This window comes from Eucalyptus grandis, chromosome 5 (genome assembly GCF_016545825.1).
Source record: "Eucalyptus grandis isolate ANBG69807.140 chromosome 5, ASM1654582v1, whole genome shotgun sequence".
NCBI classification, from domain to species: domain Eukaryota; kingdom Viridiplantae; phylum Streptophyta; class Magnoliopsida; order Myrtales; family Myrtaceae; genus Eucalyptus; species Eucalyptus grandis.
The window spans coordinates 4,027,148-4,046,774 of NC_052616.1; the positions used below are offsets into that span (position 1 = coordinate 4,027,148).

General features: G+C 39.0%; 1 protein-coding gene across 1 annotated transcript; it reads right to left on the reverse strand.

Annotated features, from left to right (window-relative positions):
* Positions 1-17: 17 nt before the first annotated feature.
* On the reverse strand, positions 18-12,768 carry LOC104443593 (lon protease homolog 2, peroxisomal). Its single transcript, XM_010057086.3, has 17 exons — positions 12,569-12,768; positions 11,431-11,543; positions 11,228-11,336; positions 10,891-11,060; positions 10,589-10,680; positions 9,462-9,641; positions 9,298-9,381; positions 8,425-8,552; positions 7,817-8,018; positions 7,528-7,734; positions 6,163-6,293; positions 5,412-5,625; positions 4,077-4,379; positions 3,088-3,282; positions 2,355-2,600; positions 1,002-1,103; positions 18-482 (listed from the first exon to the last, which is right to left on the reverse strand). Exons 1-17 carry the CDS (start codon positions 12,673-12,675, stop codon positions 399-401), a joined length of 2,667 nt encoding a protein of 888 aa, XP_010055388.1. The 5' UTR covers positions 12,676-12,768; the 3' UTR covers positions 18-398.
* Between the last annotated feature and the right edge of the window lie 6,859 nt (positions 12,769-19,627).

The window sequence follows — 19,627 nt, forward strand, 5'->3', positions numbered from 1 at the left end:
AAGGACACCATGCGCCATAAGAAACAAGTTGGTTGGGGGGTTGGAAAACAGAAGGGGGAAACGCTCTGCCCCACACTAATAAATACAGCACGAAGCCAGAATTCATATTACAGACACAAAAGGAAACTCGAAAGGCTCGATAGGGGTGAGAGAATCTGGGCGACTAATGGAAAATGCCATTTTCAATGGCCAGCTGACGAGGCCAGATTCAACAAACTGCCGCGGTTCCTAAAAATATGCACTTGTTGAGAAGACAGCGTATGAAACCTCTGGCTCAAGGATTCTCGTCCCACTGATTTTCCAAAGGGGCAAAAGGTTACGGGGGTAGCTTGAACGAAAGCTACAGTGAAGAGCATCGCCCGGGAAAGTTGCTAGATGATCCAGGACTCCAGGACCTGTCATAACCTTGAGTGCTGTCTCCAGGGGCACCCCCCATCAAAAGCCTGCTCCAACACTTCCTCCATTCTCTTGACGAGTACTACCTGTTAAATTGAGTTTATGCTTGCAGATCAGAAGAAAGGGGGAACGCAATACCACCCCACTATATTTGTTAGAACTAGATGAATGCATCACTGATCTGATGAGTTCGTTTCAATCTTATTCTTTCTTTCGCATTGCAAAGAACAACCTAACATCTTGAGTAACACCATGCATTTGGGGAGTAAGTAGAAACAACTTTGACAGGATACTCGAATCACGCATCTGGCGATAAAGTACCAGTTCAGAAGGCAGTCCAAATGGGAGATAAGTCAACTTTTGGCTAAGAGTGAACTAACTTCCTACATCTTTGAGCAAAACCCAAATAAAACTTCTTGCTGATGAACTCATTCTGCAGATGCACCCCTACTGCTATAGTTAGAAACACACGCACCTAAATCTTTTAAGCATAATTCTCAAAGCTTCTACATATTTTCACCAAAAGATGCAAGTACGTCGGGATCCCAAAATAAGCCAATTGGGAAATGTTAAATAGACAAAAGGCCCAAGCCAAATGAAGGTACCTCCAGATTGGCTAGCACGGCTGATGGTACTTCGACCAAGTCCTTCAAATTCCTCTCCGGCAGTATGACTCTCTTGATGCCATGACGATGTGCGGCCAAAATCTGCAAAATAGAGATGGGGCCTTTCTTAGTTTTAACACGAGTTCCAGTAACTCAGTACCCTACGCATTGAGTCACATCTTTCATTAGACAAGAAAAGCCAACTGGTCCTATAATGCTCATAAGAAAATCTCACAGTAAAAGCAATTGGACTTTAGTTTTACCCTGTAAATTCTGCTGCAAGTAAAGGATTAGAACCTAAAACTAGACAAATTGACATGTAGCCAAATGCAACGTTTCACAGGCCCCAGGTTGTTCATGCATTCCCAGATTTGAGATCAGTCCATTATCGGAATCATTATGTGTATGCACCAACATATTATTATATTGATTTCATGCAGCGATAGGGTGCTTGCTTGCGCCATTTAATGCTTAACAGTAACAATTTACCCACTGGCTAACCATATACATGCATCCTACTACACACGTTAACAAAAACTCAATCGTAGTCCAATTTTAACCCTCAATAGTTTTAGTAAACACATGATAATAGTAATGGAGATTTAAAAGCTTTATCCTAACCGTCCAATAGTAGATTTTCCCCCTAATTTTGTTACTGCCTAAATATTACAAAATCGCCTTCATGCATCTTTTAGCCTTCATGACCGTTCAACGCATGGGTCTTCTGGTAGTCACATCAGAAAGCTGTCACTTTACAAAGAAATTCTTGTCCAAACAAATATGAAAACTTCCATACCATATATATGAAAAGATGAGATTCGATGTCTTAAACAAATACCAAACACTTCTAATATGAAGAAGCAGACCAGAATCCAAACAATTTAAAATGGCTTAACAGATCATTTTCTGGGAGACTACTCAATATTAGTCCAACAGACTATGCCAAACAGTTCTAGAATAACTTGGGCACGCACTGAGCTACTGAAATCCAAATCAAAGCACAGCGACCACTTTTTATGAACTATAGCATATTTAGCACCATGTTTAAGATTGACTACCTCTAGCACATATTTTCTTGACAGCATAAGAAAGAGATGACCTATTTAGTTATTAAAATTGAATGAAAGGCTACTCCAGCATCGTCAAAGATATCTCAACAACATGCTTCTTATTAAATCCCTCATGTTTTGCTTGAGTGCCCCCATACAACTGTAAGAAGCCGTGATTAAGTAAAGAACCATCCTATGATATACAAATGTCGCATGACACAGAAATTCATGACCTACTGCACAATAGCTGTACGCTCTGTTTTTCAACAACACTAGCTGAAATGATACTAAGAAGAAGACGAACCTTATCCTTAATGCCACCAACTGGTAACACAAGACCTCTCAAGGTCATCTCGCCAGTCATTGCTGTATCTGCTCTAACACTCTTCTGACCGAAAAGTGAAACCAATGCCGTTACAAGAGTAATACCAGCTGAGGGTCCATCTTTAGGAACTGCCCCAGCAGGAAAGTGTATATGAATGTCCCTCCCTTGAAGTAAATTAATTTCATCCGTAATAGCTAACTTGAGATCAGCTGCCCTGGCTCTTACCTGCAAAAGCCACAGAAAAACAGTTGCTGTCACTTTGAATTCTCAATAGAACATAAAGAACAAGTCTGGCTATCAAATACTTCTAGCAGGTTTCAATTCAATAGTATGTATTTACTCAGAAAGGGCATAAAACGTGACAGGAAGTAATATAAACAAGCTGTGGAACGTATTGATAGTTAAGTACTAATTAAATTGGCCTGTACAAGATACAGATCTCAAATCACATATCTTTAAGCAAGAAGAACGATCTTAACACACTGTAATAATGTAAAATATATGCAATAATCTGATTGAGAACAAACAGAATAGACAATGATAAACCACCACATGGAATCCCCAATGAAGTAAACACTCAAAATCCCAACTTTTGTTGCTACTTATCAAGATATACCTTGTTTTTTATCACAAGGAGGATAATTTTAACTTCCAATTATAGAGGAAACAGAAAAATCTTATCAACTGTGCATCTACTGAATAAGTAAATTACCCAAGTAAGCGCTATCTGTGCTGATTCCTTAATAACATCACCAAGTTGCCCAGTGAGATGTAGTTCACCCTTTCCCACCATAGCTGTGGCTTCAATAAATTGAACTTCTCCACCAAAATTGGTCCAAACAAGACCAACAGACACACCAGGAGTTGCAACGCGTTCTGCAGCTTCCTTGTCATCGAACCGTGGAGGCTGCATTTTACACAAGTACGGACTTTAGACTTTAGAGCAATCAATAGATTCGGGTAACTGAACTGGCTCCTGAATAACAAAACTACGCAAAAGGAGATCAAGATTACGAAAAACCACTTAGTACCAAAGCTGAATTGAGAGAATTGTCACACATTTTCAGCTTTTCAATCATTGCAAAGGCTAATGGCACGTTATATTTTGTAGAAGCTACCCTATCTGCTCATGAAGGGGAGCCTTGGCACAACAGTAAAGTTATCACCACATGACCTGGGGGTCACCACTTGGAGCTGCAGAAACAGACTCTTGCAAAAATTGCAAGGAAAGGCTACATGCATCAGACCAAAGTGGTCCAACCCTTCCCCAGACCCCATGTATAGCGGGGGCATCATGCACCAGGCTGTCCCTTTTAATTATATCTGCTCATTCGTTCACAATAGTTTCCACTTGAGGTCATGCCCAATGGACCCTTCTAACATCTAACCTTATGAGCATCACACAAATGCATGCGTTTTCTCAGAATATATTAGCTACACTGCCACATGTTGAAGAAGTTTGAATACACTATGCATGAGACTAGAGAAATCTTCATTAGATAAGTTCTTGATAGAACATATGAGCAAATATAGAGCAATTTCCTTTCAATTTCACGAGAATAAGCTATAGGTTGGCTTATAAACATTTTGAATGCTTTGATAATAGCAACATTCCTAAGAGCGAAAGAGTGAAGCAAACTTTTCACACTTTTTTATCACAAGAAACATTAGGAAGTTGGAGATTATATGGCAGGAAATTACCCCAAGTACTTTTTCCAGCATTGACTCATCTACTACCAAAGGTGAGGCAATGTTTAATGCGCTAGATATTTCATGGTTGTTTTCACCTATTGGTATGACTTCCATTTCCACTTCGCCTCCACCAGCAAGTCTATTTTCCACCAATGGTGATGCCAGCCGGTGCATGTCCTGATTTAATGGAACAACTTGTTCTTGCTCCGCAACTTTCACAGCTGCTGCCCGAGCCAAGGCAGCCAAGTTTCTCTCAAGATTCCTGACGCCAGCCTCTCTAGTGTATCTCTGAATGATAAGTGTAACCACAGCCTGCCAAATAACAAGCAAAGGAATTTTTACACATTCATTAAATACATCAAAAAGAAACGAATGTGTAAATAGGCAAACACACTACAGAATACACAAACAAACAAATGCACTTTTGTCAGGTTTTCTATCCTTAATCTCTTTACCGCTCCAATGGGATCCACTTGGATAGTTCCCTCTCAATTGGCTTATGTTCTTCAGCAGATTGTTGAGCACTTTTCACTACATGTCTTTGCTCATTTTACTCATCTCTCTTCCGTTGTCTAAATTACAGCCTAGATACTAACTGCTGTGATTAATAAGGATCATATTCAACAAACAGAAGAAGTCCAAATGTAATTGCATTTCAATTTTTCAAGAACTAGTTAAATAATCAAGAGAAGCACCAGTAAGTGCTGTGATTTGAGGATCTTATTCAACAAATGGTAACTGATGCATTTAAATACTAATTAAATGTTCGCAAGAAGCACCATTAATTCAGACGGTAATTTTACATAAATGACTATTATTCAATGAGCTTAGCTTTGAATCCAGAATATGAAACTTGTTGCCTATGTAGGTCTAAAGTTTCTGAATTCTTCACACGCAGGTTCTCCATCAAGGAAAGCCAAGATCCATTTGCATAATGTACTGTCCCAGAAAAGGACGTGCCAGTCATCATCACTAGATACAATTTGAAAAATAGAGACAACAAATCCCCAAGAGATCATTCCACAGTATCGCAAAGCAACATAGGCTATCATCAAATGCCCATCCTTGTCAAAACCTAGCCAAAGGTCTTCTCTTGCAACTACCCTAATTAACTTAAATGCAGGAAAGCTGCTATAATAGAAGTGCAGAAATATCACAATAATCCCCTCTTTTCAGAAAAAAGTAAAGTAAATGAAGTGAGACATTCGACTGAAATCAAGAAATGAAGATAAGCATCTGTATTTCAAGAGAACATGTGAAACTCATAAAAAAAATATATAGACCATCCAACTCTAAAAGCATCATAATTCTATTCCATGACAGGCCACATGCCAGATTGAGTACCTCGGGGATTTGAAGGAATTCAGAGCTCAATCCATGCTGATCAAGAACTCGAGGAATCAAATGCTGCATGGCAATTCTCAGCTTCTCTTCAGGAGTATATCCTGGAAGCTCAATGACTTCCATCCTATCAAGCAGCGGTGGAGGTATAGGCTGCAGTCTATTTGCAGTTGCTATAAACGTCACCTTTGATAGGTCGAACGGCACATTTAAATAGCTGGGATCAATTAAGGAAACACTGATACAATGCATAAAAAGTTCGTGCAACTGAAAGACTCGCAGATCATGGTTCAAACACCCAGAAAGCATCAATAATTCCAGCTCACTATGATCTGATATAATGAAAAATTCGTATCAGAAGTTCAAAACCCTGTGCAGGAACAACTCCTAAAAATTATGTTCTGAAGTTCTCAAGAATCCAACTTAGAAGAAGGCAAAAGGAAAATAATATGTGGTCACCAAATGAATTGGAAGAGCATAGACTTAGTTAATAAGCTAACTAAAATTGCAATTACTACTAGGCAAATGAGATTTAGAGATATTGCAAGCACAGACCATAACTAAGATCCATTTATTGTACTCTGCAGCTGTAATGACAGTGGGGAAGAATCCATTGATGTAACCACTTATAGAATACAGCTCAAAGATGAATCGAATAACTTAAGTGCAGCACCAATAATGCACAACCAAAGAACACTTATCCAACGTAATGCTCATTGAAAAAAGAAAAGAAAAAAAAAACAATGGAGGATACTGATCATTGAAAGTTTTGTTCTGTTCAGGATCAAGAACCTCCAAGAGAGCCGAAGCCGGATCACCGCGAACATCAGACCCGGTCTTGTCAATCTCATCCAGCAACATGACTGGATTGCAAACAGCTACCCTCTAAAAGCCAAACAAAGAGAAAAATTATTCATAGCTTCAAAGCCAAAGCACTTACAAGCATAGCCAACCAGGCTCATTATCCAGATCACAAGGTAAGAATAGTCAAAGATATTAAAACCAATGCCAAGGTGATAGAGAGGAAATCTTTAAAGAAAGCCAACCAGCAAGCTGTCCAAAAGCGTTTTGACCACCCATAGTTTAGATGATCAATTCATACTCAATCAAACAGTGGGATTAGAAAAAAAGCAAATTGACTCGCCATTATGACTATGATCCAGTCCAGTCCTCTTATGCAAAAGAGACACTTCAAGCGAGAGACGACATTTAGTAACAGAAAACTAAGAGCAAGGAAGTATGAAGAAACCAAATGCTTGGAGCAAGTCAGCACAACTGCCATGACAAGATTTATCAGATAATAGTCACTACTACCACAAGAAAAGCAATAAATCTTCCTCACATTACTATGATTAAGGTATACTCTGGCATTTAAGCAAAGTCTCTCGCATAACTTAAACTTCTAACCTAAAGAGTCATGTCTGGAACCGATTCTGTAAAAGACTAACGCTAGTCCGCATAAAATTAAAAGATTAACATTCAAATGCATTTCATTGTTGAAATAGAGCAAATCAGCAAATCAAAACTTCCCTAAAAGCCAATGTGATATGTTAAGTTTTCCTTCCCTCGCATGAAAGGCATTAAAAGCATCTTACTGATGGATAGGTCACAAAGGAGAGAGACAAAAGTAGGGAATCTCTATAAGCAGATGGTAGACACAGTGAAGAGATATCTGATCATCAAGGACCTTCTCTAGGTGGTTCAATGGTTACATGCACAACTGCAGATCCATAAAGAATGAGCTGACAGCATAATTCTGGAACTAGACATCTGTGGACACGAAAAGTCAATTCCAATTTTTGGGGATTGAAGGAAATAGGAGATTGGATATGGGATAGAGACTCAATCTGTAAAGACAACTCACTCTTGGCTGCGTATATGGAACAAAACCATTATCATTTTTAATTGCCTAGTCCTGTGATGCAAGAAACGATTATCTCGTGCGCTGATTAAAAAACCAAACTACATTCTATCTGATACCATGTCAACGGAAGGCCTGAATCCCCATGATGAAACTTGATGTCTCTTAATAATATTTACTAAGTCGGCCAAACTCATCACAATGATGTAATATATTTTTGCATTGTCCTACATAAAACTAACAAAGGGAAGTCTCTACCTTCAATCCATCAATAAGACGCCCAGGCATGCTTCCGATATATGTCCGCCGATGCCCTCTAATATCAGCCTCGTCCTTTACACCACCAAGAGAAATTCGAATAAATTTTCTTCCCAGAGCAGCAGCAATGGATGAAGCCAAAGAAGTTTTTCCAACACCAGGTGGACCAACAAAGCACAATATTGGCCCTCTCGCATCTGGCTTAAGCTGCACTGAAGAAAAATCATAATTGAAAAATCTGATTTCAAGCTGATAAAAACTAGTTTCTGAGGTCAAGTAATAAGCCAACCTTGCGAACAGCCAGATATTCTATAATCCGCTGCTTGACCTTGACCAGGCCATAATGGTCACTATCCAGACGCTCTTTTGCAGCTTTCAAATCGAATTCATGTTCTTCAGTAGCCTTTTGCCAGGGAAGATCAGCAAGAAGCTCTAGGTAAACACGAGAGCTGTTGTATCCAGGTTGCTGTGGTTGCATTTTTTTAAGTCTCCTGGAATTTGACAAAAGAAACCAAAAAATTTCAGTTTCCAACTGTTTGTGGATTTTAAAGCATTGAATATATGCAGAATCAGCAACCTGAAGATGCCAGACAACTGACTTCTCAGTCCTAAAATGGTACAAGTTCACAAGGACAAGAGAAGCAATTAAACTGTAGCCCTAATAAGGAAGCACATTAACTTCAAAGTTATCATGAAAGCCTCTTGACTAGGTCTGAGAATAGTTCAAAATAAGCCTTACGATAAATAGGAGAAGCAAGTACCATAGAGACAAACTTCCATCTTGTATCCAAAGAAAAGTACTAGCTATAGCCAGATGATGGCAAGCATGCATTTTCATCATCAACATCCATTCAGAAGTTTTAAGAGCATTTAGTGTCTCATCAAATTGACCCATACCTCAACTCTCTTTGCGCATGCTTCCAAATATTGGAAGGCATCCCGGCACTTTGCATTTTACCTTCTAAAGCAGCTAAATCATCCTCATCATCATCATTGTCACCAAGTTCCTCTTTGATTGCCCTCATCTGTAAACACATCACGTGAAGAGGACAGTTGCTGAATCAAATTGCTATAATGTGAATATTATGGTTCCCTTGAATAAGACTATACAGACATCTATACCAAGAAACAAAAGAGGGTCATTGAATAAAAGACTTGCCACATCAAATATCTTACTAATAAAGAATTTTTCAAACAACTTCTCCATTTAAGTTTCCTTGTTATCAAGGATTAATTCAAAAGACACTACTATCCATGCCTTACTCATCTAAATTAAGTTGACCATAGATAACTCTCCCCCCCTCTCCTCTCTTCTTGATGGCATTATTAATTGCTTCCATCAGAAAAGAATACTTGACTCAACATTTCTAACTGGGCCGAGAAGATCAATACCGATACGAACAAAACATCCTTTTAGAAATATCAGAAACATAATCATCCAAGTATTCATCGATTGCTTCATCTTGAGTGTAGTACATGATAATTCAAAAACGTGGCATTCAATAAACTTATATATTGCTGTCTATATGTTGTTGTATTAAACAAAATAATTAGCATATTGTCCTATTCATTTGTTAGTTTCACTGTATCTCCAACTTTGGCTTTGCTATTTCTAATCGTACTACTGGAATTTTTCAGTTTTGTTTGACCAGGATAACCCCTGACATATGCCCAATCAACAGAGTATAAGATTGACAGCAAAGACTGGAAAAAAAGCTGAGCCAATGTTGAAGGTAAGATTGGAGCTGATTTAAGGATCAATAAAATCACCTGTTGACGTAAAAGAAATTCCTTCTGGGATTTTGATAACTGTCCCTCGACCTTTTGTGTGATCTTCTCTGCCACACGTATTGACTGTTGCATGAGCATACCAATGCATCATCCATCAAGACAAGATAATGCTGGCACAAGCTACAAAATAATCAAAACAATACCTGCAAGTGCCTATCAACTAACTCTGTTGCTTTTGACAGGCGTACTTTCAGATCAACTGAATCCAACATGCATAACTGTTCTTCGAAACTTATTTCAAAGCTAGCAACAAATATATCTGCCAATTTGTGTATCGGAACTGTCTCCAATAGAACTTTTGTTCTTCCACCTGCTTTTTGTTTCTATAGGCAAAAACAAGAATCAAAGCTTGATCGTTATGCACCAAGGCCACAACCAAATGCCAAACATCATGTCTACTTGCCAAATGATTAAAAGCATAATGCATTTGAAACCAAGCTCTAGAAGCATGTGGGATGACAGCATGTATATGCTAGGCTTTAAATGGTTGTAAACAGATTCCATAGTTTGGTCATATGGCACTCGAGGAAGCAAGAAAGCCCCTGGGCATATTGAGTTATCTCCTCATCTTCCTATTGTCAAGTCACAGCTTACTCATTTATGCTTTATTTTGACTCGCCTGAACTCAGTCTGTGAATTTTGTGCCAATCTGAGTCAGACTACTAGGAGCCATGCATGCATTGAGGACCTCCGTGGTACTTCAAAAGGCTCATAATGCATGTACAGGTCTCAAAACTGCTTGTCCATATTTTGTCATGCTATAGGTCATGATAAATAATTGAGTACTCAAAAGGGCTTTATCTACCACTACAAATGGCACTAATGTGTCAGACCAAATTTTCACTAGATTCAACTGTGCACATGCAGAATCAACATACCATAAAAGTTTACTGGCAGTATTACCTCGATGATAAGTTAAGATGAATAATGCTAGAGATACAGCTAAATGTTAAAGAAATGATTTACAAAGTAATGAGGCAGAATTTTGGTGGGTACTGAATATGGGTCCTCGTTGAAGTGTCCACTTACAACATGCGATGCAACTTTATAAACCAGTCTTAGTATCCTTTGCATTTCTATATTAACAAAATTCAAAAGAGAGTGGATCAACTACGCTAATCAAATGTAACTAATAAAATCCATTACCTACTAAAGGCACAATTAATGAGGACAAACGTTGCTCAATAACACAAATTTATAAAAAATAAAAAATAAAAAAATAAAAACACTATCATGTTTAGCTCCTGAAGGAAATCTATCATATTTTTACCTGCTCTAGTAGAGAAATAAGCTCCATTGCAGTGGCTTTGAAACGGCGAGACAATGCTATAAAATCTGGATCTTGCTCCACATGTTCCATCTCTAATAGATTGAAGACATATACAATACTCAGCATATTGATGGAGAACACCAAGTACATTAGCAGAATTCAAATCAATTTGACTCAACAATTCCCTCAATTTTGTTCTGGTTTGGATTCAGTTCAGGAAAGTGTTGATCTGAGATCTCTCTTCTATTTTACATAATATTGCATGTAAATTTCCTGTAATAAGTGTGTGATAGAAAAATCACCAGCTTTTGTCATCTCCAAAGGTGTTATCCTTGCAATATAATATGTTCCTCTAGTGCCCAGCTCTTGAACACTAAATCTGCATAGACCCTCGAGGACAACCATATATGTGACCCTGCCACTTGGTTTCTCCACTCCTCTTGACAAATGTAGAGCCCGAGCAGCAACTCCTCTAATTTTGGAATCAAAGATAAGCATAAAGATCTCACCAAGTGAACGATTTATATAGGGGAAGGAAACGCAGCATCGACTCATAATGTAAATTCTGAAAATTCTGAAAGGCATAACAGGACACCGAAATTTCGACGAGTTATTACGGGAAGTGCACGGTAAATGTACCTGGCATGCCAATGAATAACTTCCTGTGGGTTTTTCCCATTTAACTTGTGAGAATCTGTTGAGCTAGCTTGAGTTTTAGAGCTACGTTCAGTTAAATCGGTTCCCACACCTGAATGACATGAAGGTTCACTTTCCTTAAACCATAAAATCAATATCAGCAATAGTAGACACTAATTGCACCAAAATGGAAGCAAAATGAGCACCATGAGATATCACAGGGCTAACAGACGGCGTCTCTTCAGCATCTCGCACAGGCAAAATGCCAATCAAACCCTTCTCCTCCTTCTGCCACAATTCCTGCTCCACCAGCTTCACACTGCAAAACCAACAAACGTTCAAGCGCTTCATAACCATGAAATCACTTCATGATTAACTGTGAACACTCAATTAGCACCAGAGTCTATAGAAATGTCAATTGCTCAGACAAAAGTAACTGTCCTGAGCTTCAATTTTCACCCCAAAAAGAATATGCCTTTCTTGGGCCATTGGATGTTGGTTTCATTCAATCGAGAAAGAGAAAGATAACTGTCTCGAACTCTCGACTCTACAGTGTCCGAACTCAAGATCACCAAACAACTGACATGGAAAACATCTTAAGTCCATAACGCACAATTTCTGCGAGAAACTAGTAGGGATCCCATAATATTTATGTGTCGCTGCATCGACAGTCTTCCTTTGGTTTTCACACCTAGGATGGTGGGTTCTCAGAGTGGATGTAACGTCCCTGATTCTCAGCTCAGCAAAATATCCACAGATTCCAATTTCAATATACCAAACGCATATAACATAAAAGCCATCCTTAATCGCCATCCTTTCCAGCACAAACTCATGACAGCAGAAACTTGCACATGAAGAGACGGTGAAGAGACGGTGTACGTAAATTAAATTAATTGAAACAAAATCTCAAAGATAGAGAGACTGTAAGACTCTTGAACGTGAAGAACCGATAAGGAGGCAAAACAAATTGATGTAAAATTAGACGAACAGAAGGCGCTTCGGTCGACTCTGTTTTTCACGCCGGAGAGCAAATGTCGTGCCAACGGGAATACGTCTCGAGTCCAGAATTCTCAGCTCAACAAGGTACGTCGCCGTCGAGCTGCGGCGATCCTAAGGCACTCGAGGCCGCTATTCCGACCGATCACGAAATCAACGAAATTTCCAGTTTCAACGCGCCGCCGCCGCCGCCGCCGCCGCCGGCCGTACCGCCGCAATATCAAGGGAAGCACAAACTCGACCGCAAACCGAAAGCGATCGGCACGACGAGACAAAGAAAAAAAAGGAGGAGAAGAGAGATTGACGACGGCGAGGAGGAGGAGGAGGAGGAGCGGGGGGCGCGGTTACCTGCTCGGTGAGGTGCATCGAATGCGGATGATGGCGCCGGGGAGGAGGACCTTGTTCCTGAACGGGAGGATCGCGAGCCGGCTCGGGAGCTCCACCGATTCCACCATGCTCGGAGGCGCGTCGCGTGGCTCCGGCCGCCGTAACGGAATCCAACCGCCGCGCGCGAGAGAGAGAGAGAGGGGAGGGAGGGAGGGAGGGAGGAGGGGTCTGGTTGTTGGTGGTGCGAGGAATGGAGAGGGAGAGCGCAATAAAGGGCGAGCGATGACGGCTTTCTGTTCGTCGTTCTCCCTTCCGCTGCCGTAATTTTCTTTTTTTCTTTTTAATTTTATTTTCATCCTTTTTGTTTTTTGCACGTGATTATTTTTATATAAAATCATTCGAGGGAGCGAAGCCACCCCCGCTCGGGGCCCCTCCTTCTTGTGCGTGTGAATTTAATAAAACGCCCCCGGTCGATTATGACAAATACTCCGTTATCCTCGTGCGATCGAAGAGTACATCCTTTGATAAGTAGGAATCGCACCTATCACCATGACCATCGTTTTTCGGCTTTTCGTTTACGAAAAATAATTTCATGAAAAACGTTTTTCTAATTATCCTATTGTTTGTTTACGTAAAAATAAATTCTTTTGAAAAATATTTTCCATAAAAAGAAAAAAATATTTTAAATTAAGGAAAAATGTTTTTCACTTTTGAAAAGTGAAAAACATTTTCCTCACTTGATCTCTCTTATCTCACATCTCTATAAATCATCATTTCCTCCTCCTTTCTTCTTCTTTTTTTTTCTTGTTTTATTCAAATTATTTTTAAATTTAATTTTCTTTTTTAATTCGAATTATTTTTTATTTCCTTTTCTTTTTTTTTTTTTTTTTTCTTTCGTTTTCTTTTCTTTGTTTCTCATCTCCTTTTCTTTTTAATTCGTCGGCCGTCACCAGGTAAACCTCAGCTCTTCCATCTCAAGCTCGCGCTCGTCAATCTGGCAAGCCTTAAGCTTGACGCTCGCGCTCGTTGATTTGGCGAGCCTTGAGCTTTGACGCTCGCGCCAATCTGGGAACAAAAAATATTTTCCTTACCGAAATCGGAAAATATTTTCGGAAACACTTTCAAGTTTTAACCGAATACTTAGAAAATATTATCATTTTCCTAGAAAATGACTTTTGGAAAAATATTTTCCGCGAAACAAACGGATCTTTAGAGCACATTTTCATGTCAAATTTTAATCAACTGAGTTAATTCTACCGCTTCTTCAAGGGATGAGTTACTTGCAAATCATAATATTAACGGTCTTGTATATCTTTTAAATTCAATCGGGAATAAAAACTGCCGCCGCCGATCACCTATTAAAAGATTACATCTCGATAAACGTTCGTGTTCTTAATATGATCATTCCATTGAATAGAAAAAGCAGATGAGGTACAGCCGGTGCTTCCTTGTCATTGGAATTTCACACAAAATTAATGTCGTCCAAATTACCATTTTGCATCCATAGGAAAGAAGCTGTTTTTCTTTTTTAAGAATAAGTGGATGGGAAGGATGACCGACACAAATATCCTTATAGGTGATTTTACAAGGGGTACATATCCGTTACTAAATGTTTTATTTGAGTCATCACTACTCGGTCAATTCATCAATGTACAAATCATAAAATCTTTCCATGTCGACTAAGAAATACACAAAGGCACCATCTAAAGATTCGCTCCCTATATGTTGCCAATTCATGACTTCACGAACAAGTTGTGATCATTTTCTTCATCGATAATTGAAATGAAGTGTGATGAGAGATACATTGCACACGGTACTAATTTCAAAAAATGTGGAGTTTTACTTAAATAATTCAGATGCATGAAATCCGATGTATCTGGCTAATTGATATCGATGGATTTTACGCGAAAGTGATGTGATTAATTGATGTTACTGGATTTCACGCGGGATCATAAAATCAAGCGCTGAAATTCATTGGTCTCACATGTAATTTCCGAGGATTTGTTGAGAAATTCAAGCTTTCATGACGGGGGGCCCGGATAGAAAAGACTTGAGTTCAAAAGCTGTGGAGCCAATGGATCTTACGGATAAGGTGGTGGCGCAACGCGTCTTGACCCTTGGACCCTTTTCGGGGACTAGGGGGGCATGAGTTCTCGGATCACTTTTCCTCTTTTCTTTTTCTTTTTTTTTTCTTTTTCTTTTTATGTGTTTTTTTAATTTATGTGGCAAATGTGAATGAATGACTTCTTTAAGACACTAGTAAATAATAAAATATATAAGTAAACGAACCCAGGTCGTCTCTCCATCCTATTCATGTCCCATAAAACACGTAAAACCTCTATCTTTTTATATATTTAAACCAAAAAAAAACAACATGAAGAGTTATCTTTAACGAAGTACTTTTTAACTTTTCATGTTACACTAGGCCATTGTGTTGCACAATTTATAATAAGTACATAATAATATGTTCAAACTCAAACATCCATGTGAAAATTTGAACATTTAAATACATCACGGTAACTTTTAAAAATAAGTCTATCACTTTTATATAATGTTGATAAAGAATATCATATCCACGAAAAAAAATCATATAGAACTTAGTCACGACTCCTTAGGGTCTGTCTGATAACCATCACAATAGTGTCAGATTCTGATTTTTTGTTTTTGGAAGTAGTTTTGGAACATAATCGTGTTTAATAAAAATTTTGTTCTAAGGAACAAATTTCTAATTTTTGTCTTTGAAGTAGATTTGGAATAAAATCAATAATGGAAAAAAAAAGTTGATTATTGTTTCCGGAAACAAATCTAAGAATTAAGTCATTTTCTTCCTCTTCTTTCTTTTACTTCTTCTTCAACTACCGCCACCATTGTGGTTACTGTCCGCCGCCCACCGTTGCCGATCGCCGACAACCGGTTTGGCGAGCTCGCCGAAGGCAAGCCTAGCCACCGGCAAGGCTCAATCGACAAGGGCCGGCGACGCTCCGGTGAGGTCGCTGACCCTCATTTGGCCAATCGCCAGATCGGCGACCAGCCACTTGAAGAAGAAGAATAGGAGAGAGAAAGGAAAAAAAGAAAATAAAAGGAAAATAAAAAAGTAAAAAAAATATCTAAAAATTAAAAGAAAATGATTTGGAATAGAAATTTTGAGCACGATCCAAATGCAATTCTATTATAAAATAAAAAATCTTGGATAGTTACCAAACGGTTTAAATTGCTTAGAAATTGCTCTCGGGAACAAAATAAAAAATAATCATTTATGATCAGAAATTGTTCCCAGAAACAAAATCGTTACCAAACACGCATTTATTGTTTTAATTTTATGAGCATGTGCGACCATAAATTTAGCTTAGTGCTTTTACTTCTTTATGAAGCCGAAAGACTACCCATTGCCAATTAGTTAACTTGCTTTCAAATGCGTTTACTTTTTTGACGTGGACACACATTTGATTGACAAAATTGGAATTATATATCTTCATAAAAAGAGAGTTGTAATACATCAGCAGACCTCGGTTGTGGTTTCATCAATTTTGAGTTTTCGAATAATATGCAAATACAACTCGATTTTTGTCGTTCGAAATGACAGTAATATATGTATGACGTTCGAAATAACATAGTGATATATATATATATATATATGAAATTTCGAATTTATCAAAATCGTTGGCATTGATCGCTCCTCTCTCCCTCAACATTAAAAGAAAAATCTTAAAAGTTCGAGAGTTCAAACATAAACTCAGAGACGGAAGTGAGCGACAAGGTTCCTGAATTCATGAGCTCTATCTTATTGTAGGATAAAAATAGACTAACCTATGTATCTAATATAAATTCTTAAATCACCCTTTTTTTTCCAACGCCCCCCTCCCTTCCATAAATAGCCACTCATTTTCGTTCTCCTTTTTAAGGTATTAGATTTCCTATGCCATCTGTACCTTCAAATGCATAACTACTCATTTTTCGTCCGTATTTACCAAATCATGCACACGAGCTAACATATATATATGAAATAAAGAAAAAAAATTACAAAATAGCGAGTGGGAGGGCCGGCACGTCGGCGTGGAGGTGTGGGGCCCTGGGGATATGCCTGACACGTGGTGGATGTGGATAGGGAAAGGGTGGTCGTGGCGGGTTCGGTCGCGCTGGAGTCAATGCCGACCATTAGGTTCGGATGGGAACGGGTCGAGAGCTTCGCGATTCCCCATAGCTGTCCTTCGCATCCGTCGGATTCAAATCATTTGCTCCCGGCGTCACCGGCGGGTCGAGTTGCCGGGTCTCGCACGCGGGCGTATCTCGTACGTGCGCATCGGGACAACATCAATCATTGACGAGCGCGAAGCTTCCCAGAAGGTCGTCCCACGTTGAGATTTATGAGAACTTGACGAAGTTACTTCTCTTGTTTGAAATGAACACCGAGTACGGGCATTTTGAAAACGAATCTCGAGATGGAAAAAAATGGAGGAAAATACCAAAGCGATAAGTATCCTGCATTGACTTAGGAAAAAGTACATCTATTTCAAATTTTCTACATTGACTTTAAAAAAACGTGTATTTCATTTAACAAGATTATCACGTTCTTTTCAAAACTACTTTACATCGTATTTTCACACCTACTTACATCTAAATTCTAATCAACGAGACACAAATTCTTATTTTTTCTTGAGCTACTTGCTTTTTCAGCCCCTCAAAGCCCAAAGCTCAATGCTCAATGTCATCTTTGATTCTTTTATTCACACGCACCACCGCATTTGGGCCCTCAATCCAAGGTCACTCCTGGCGTCCCAACCTTAGATCGAGGCAATGGCTATCCCCGCTGAGGCTAGCCATTGCTTGCGAGAGAGAAACTACAGAGATAGTGAGTTATTTCAATAGATAATTTCGAAAAAAAATAGAAAATCCCATCATGACACATGAGAAGGCAATCAAGCAAAAATCTACCCTTCATATACTTGATTGGCTAACACATTCTAGAAAAAATTTAAATATTTTTTCAGAGCAATATTAGAGCATAACATTCAATGTGCGGAAATGAATCTATGAAAAGTATCCCCCATCTCATCATCTTCATTTCTAATTTCAAGTGCTTTCGAGACATAGTATAGCGTCGGCTCACGCAAAAAGTAATTTTCCATTCTTGAAACATTTGTGGTGTCTTTCCCTTATCAAATGTAAGAAGGCATTAGCAATGAATGCACAAGATCCGTTTCACATCTAGGTATCGAGATATTTTCGTGCAATTACGCAATTAATGTCCAGAGATAATTACTTGACGATGGATTAGAAATTTCAGCGTGTCGACCGCTTACGTAGATAGCGCTGACATCGGCCTCGTGTTGTCACCGTCCTTCGTCACCGCCGGGTCCACCCAAGCGCAAGGACGACGATCGGCAGATGGGCGCTGCCGAAGATTGCTAGAAGTGCACGTCTCTGCTCTCTCGAAATTCGTATCGCTGTACGGCCGAACAAATTTCGATCGATCCCACACAGTCGCTTTAGCAAATGGATGGTAAGGTGCACTTATCTTGGCACGCGATTGTTTGTCGGGACGGAAGAAGCGCAACCAAGACCGCCTTGCATTGACTGGAACATCGAGAGCAAGAAGCAGCCATCGGCACCGGCGAGAACGAGGGAAGAATGGTATACGTTCCAAGGCTTTGACGGTGAAGTCGTAGGGGGTAAAATGCTGAATTTTGGGAGGATTGATGAAGGAAAAAAAGTTTAGTGGAGTAATTCATAGCATATTGTTTCCTTTTCTCTTCTCAATAACGTGTTATTAAATCTCATCCGATGTGTTTATTTTTGCATTATTGGCATCAATAAACACGATCATTAATCTGAGAACTAAAGATTGAATAAGTTCATGGAATTCTCAATACATATTCTCATAAATAAAATGTTTGCTTGTTTTATTGACCTCGCCATAAGAACATAAATGGCGCTAATAGTAATTGTCGATTATGTTGATGATACTCGTATTTTGTCGACACTTCAAAAATTTAGATGGATATAGTTTGGCTTTTTATTGGATGATAGTTTATTCCATATCAACACAAGGGTTAAAAAAAAAACTATGGAGGCCAGCACCACCAATCAAGACAAAAGAAAAATCAAAATAAGAAGAATCGTTTCTCAATCTACACCATACAGGAATTGATCAAACAAAGACAACCGATGCATCATGGCTTTGGAACTTAGTTCTTTCTAGACCGCTATCCTCCCTCTTCTTCCCCAGGGCCAAGCGCAAAAAGGAAAATGCCAAATGTAAGGATGATTCTAGTCAAAACCTAAATGCCAACGAGTCTTGTCTTTGTTAGAACTTTACCTACTCCCTAATCGGATTCCTAAACTACAGAGGCACAGGACTAGAAAAACATCATCTCCCCATTCCACGTTCACATAATTGACAACGGGAGAGAAAATGTGGGCGCGGGAGAGTTGGTTTATCATCATTAATCTACATTATCTTTGCTTCCCAGTTTTCAAAGTAGAGAGTTAAGCGATGCCCGCGTTCACATTTCGTTCGCAATAAACAAAAGCAGCTAGTAACAACGGAAGACCATAATTAATTGACCATTGCAATAGCAAATATTCACATGACATTTGTCAGTGCGTCACCGTTGATAGCTACATGAAAAATTAGCAATCAATCCCTATTCAATTTATAGGAGGTTTGATTTTACCTTCTACGATTGACCAAGACTTGCAACTTGTCCAACTTAAGAATGCGAATCCAAGAACAAGATCAAATCAATCGTCAAGACTATGATTGAAATAGAAAGGAGAGGAGGAAATCAAGAAAAGCCTAATTGGAAGGGAAGATGCACATTGTGGGTTGGACTCTTTGATTTGATAAGACAATCGTACCGTGTCAAGCCCGGCCAAGCCAAGATGTATTGACCATGCCTTGTTGCATACTTACTTCGCCCATGATTCCTTTTCAAGTATTGTACTCTCTTGCGTTGTAAGGGTGCCTCGGCATTGAAATGTCTATGTTGACGCCCAAAAATGCCCGATATTTAGTTATTATCAATATTCGATAATTGTTTGAAAGTAACAAAAATAGACTAAACAATCTCATATATAACT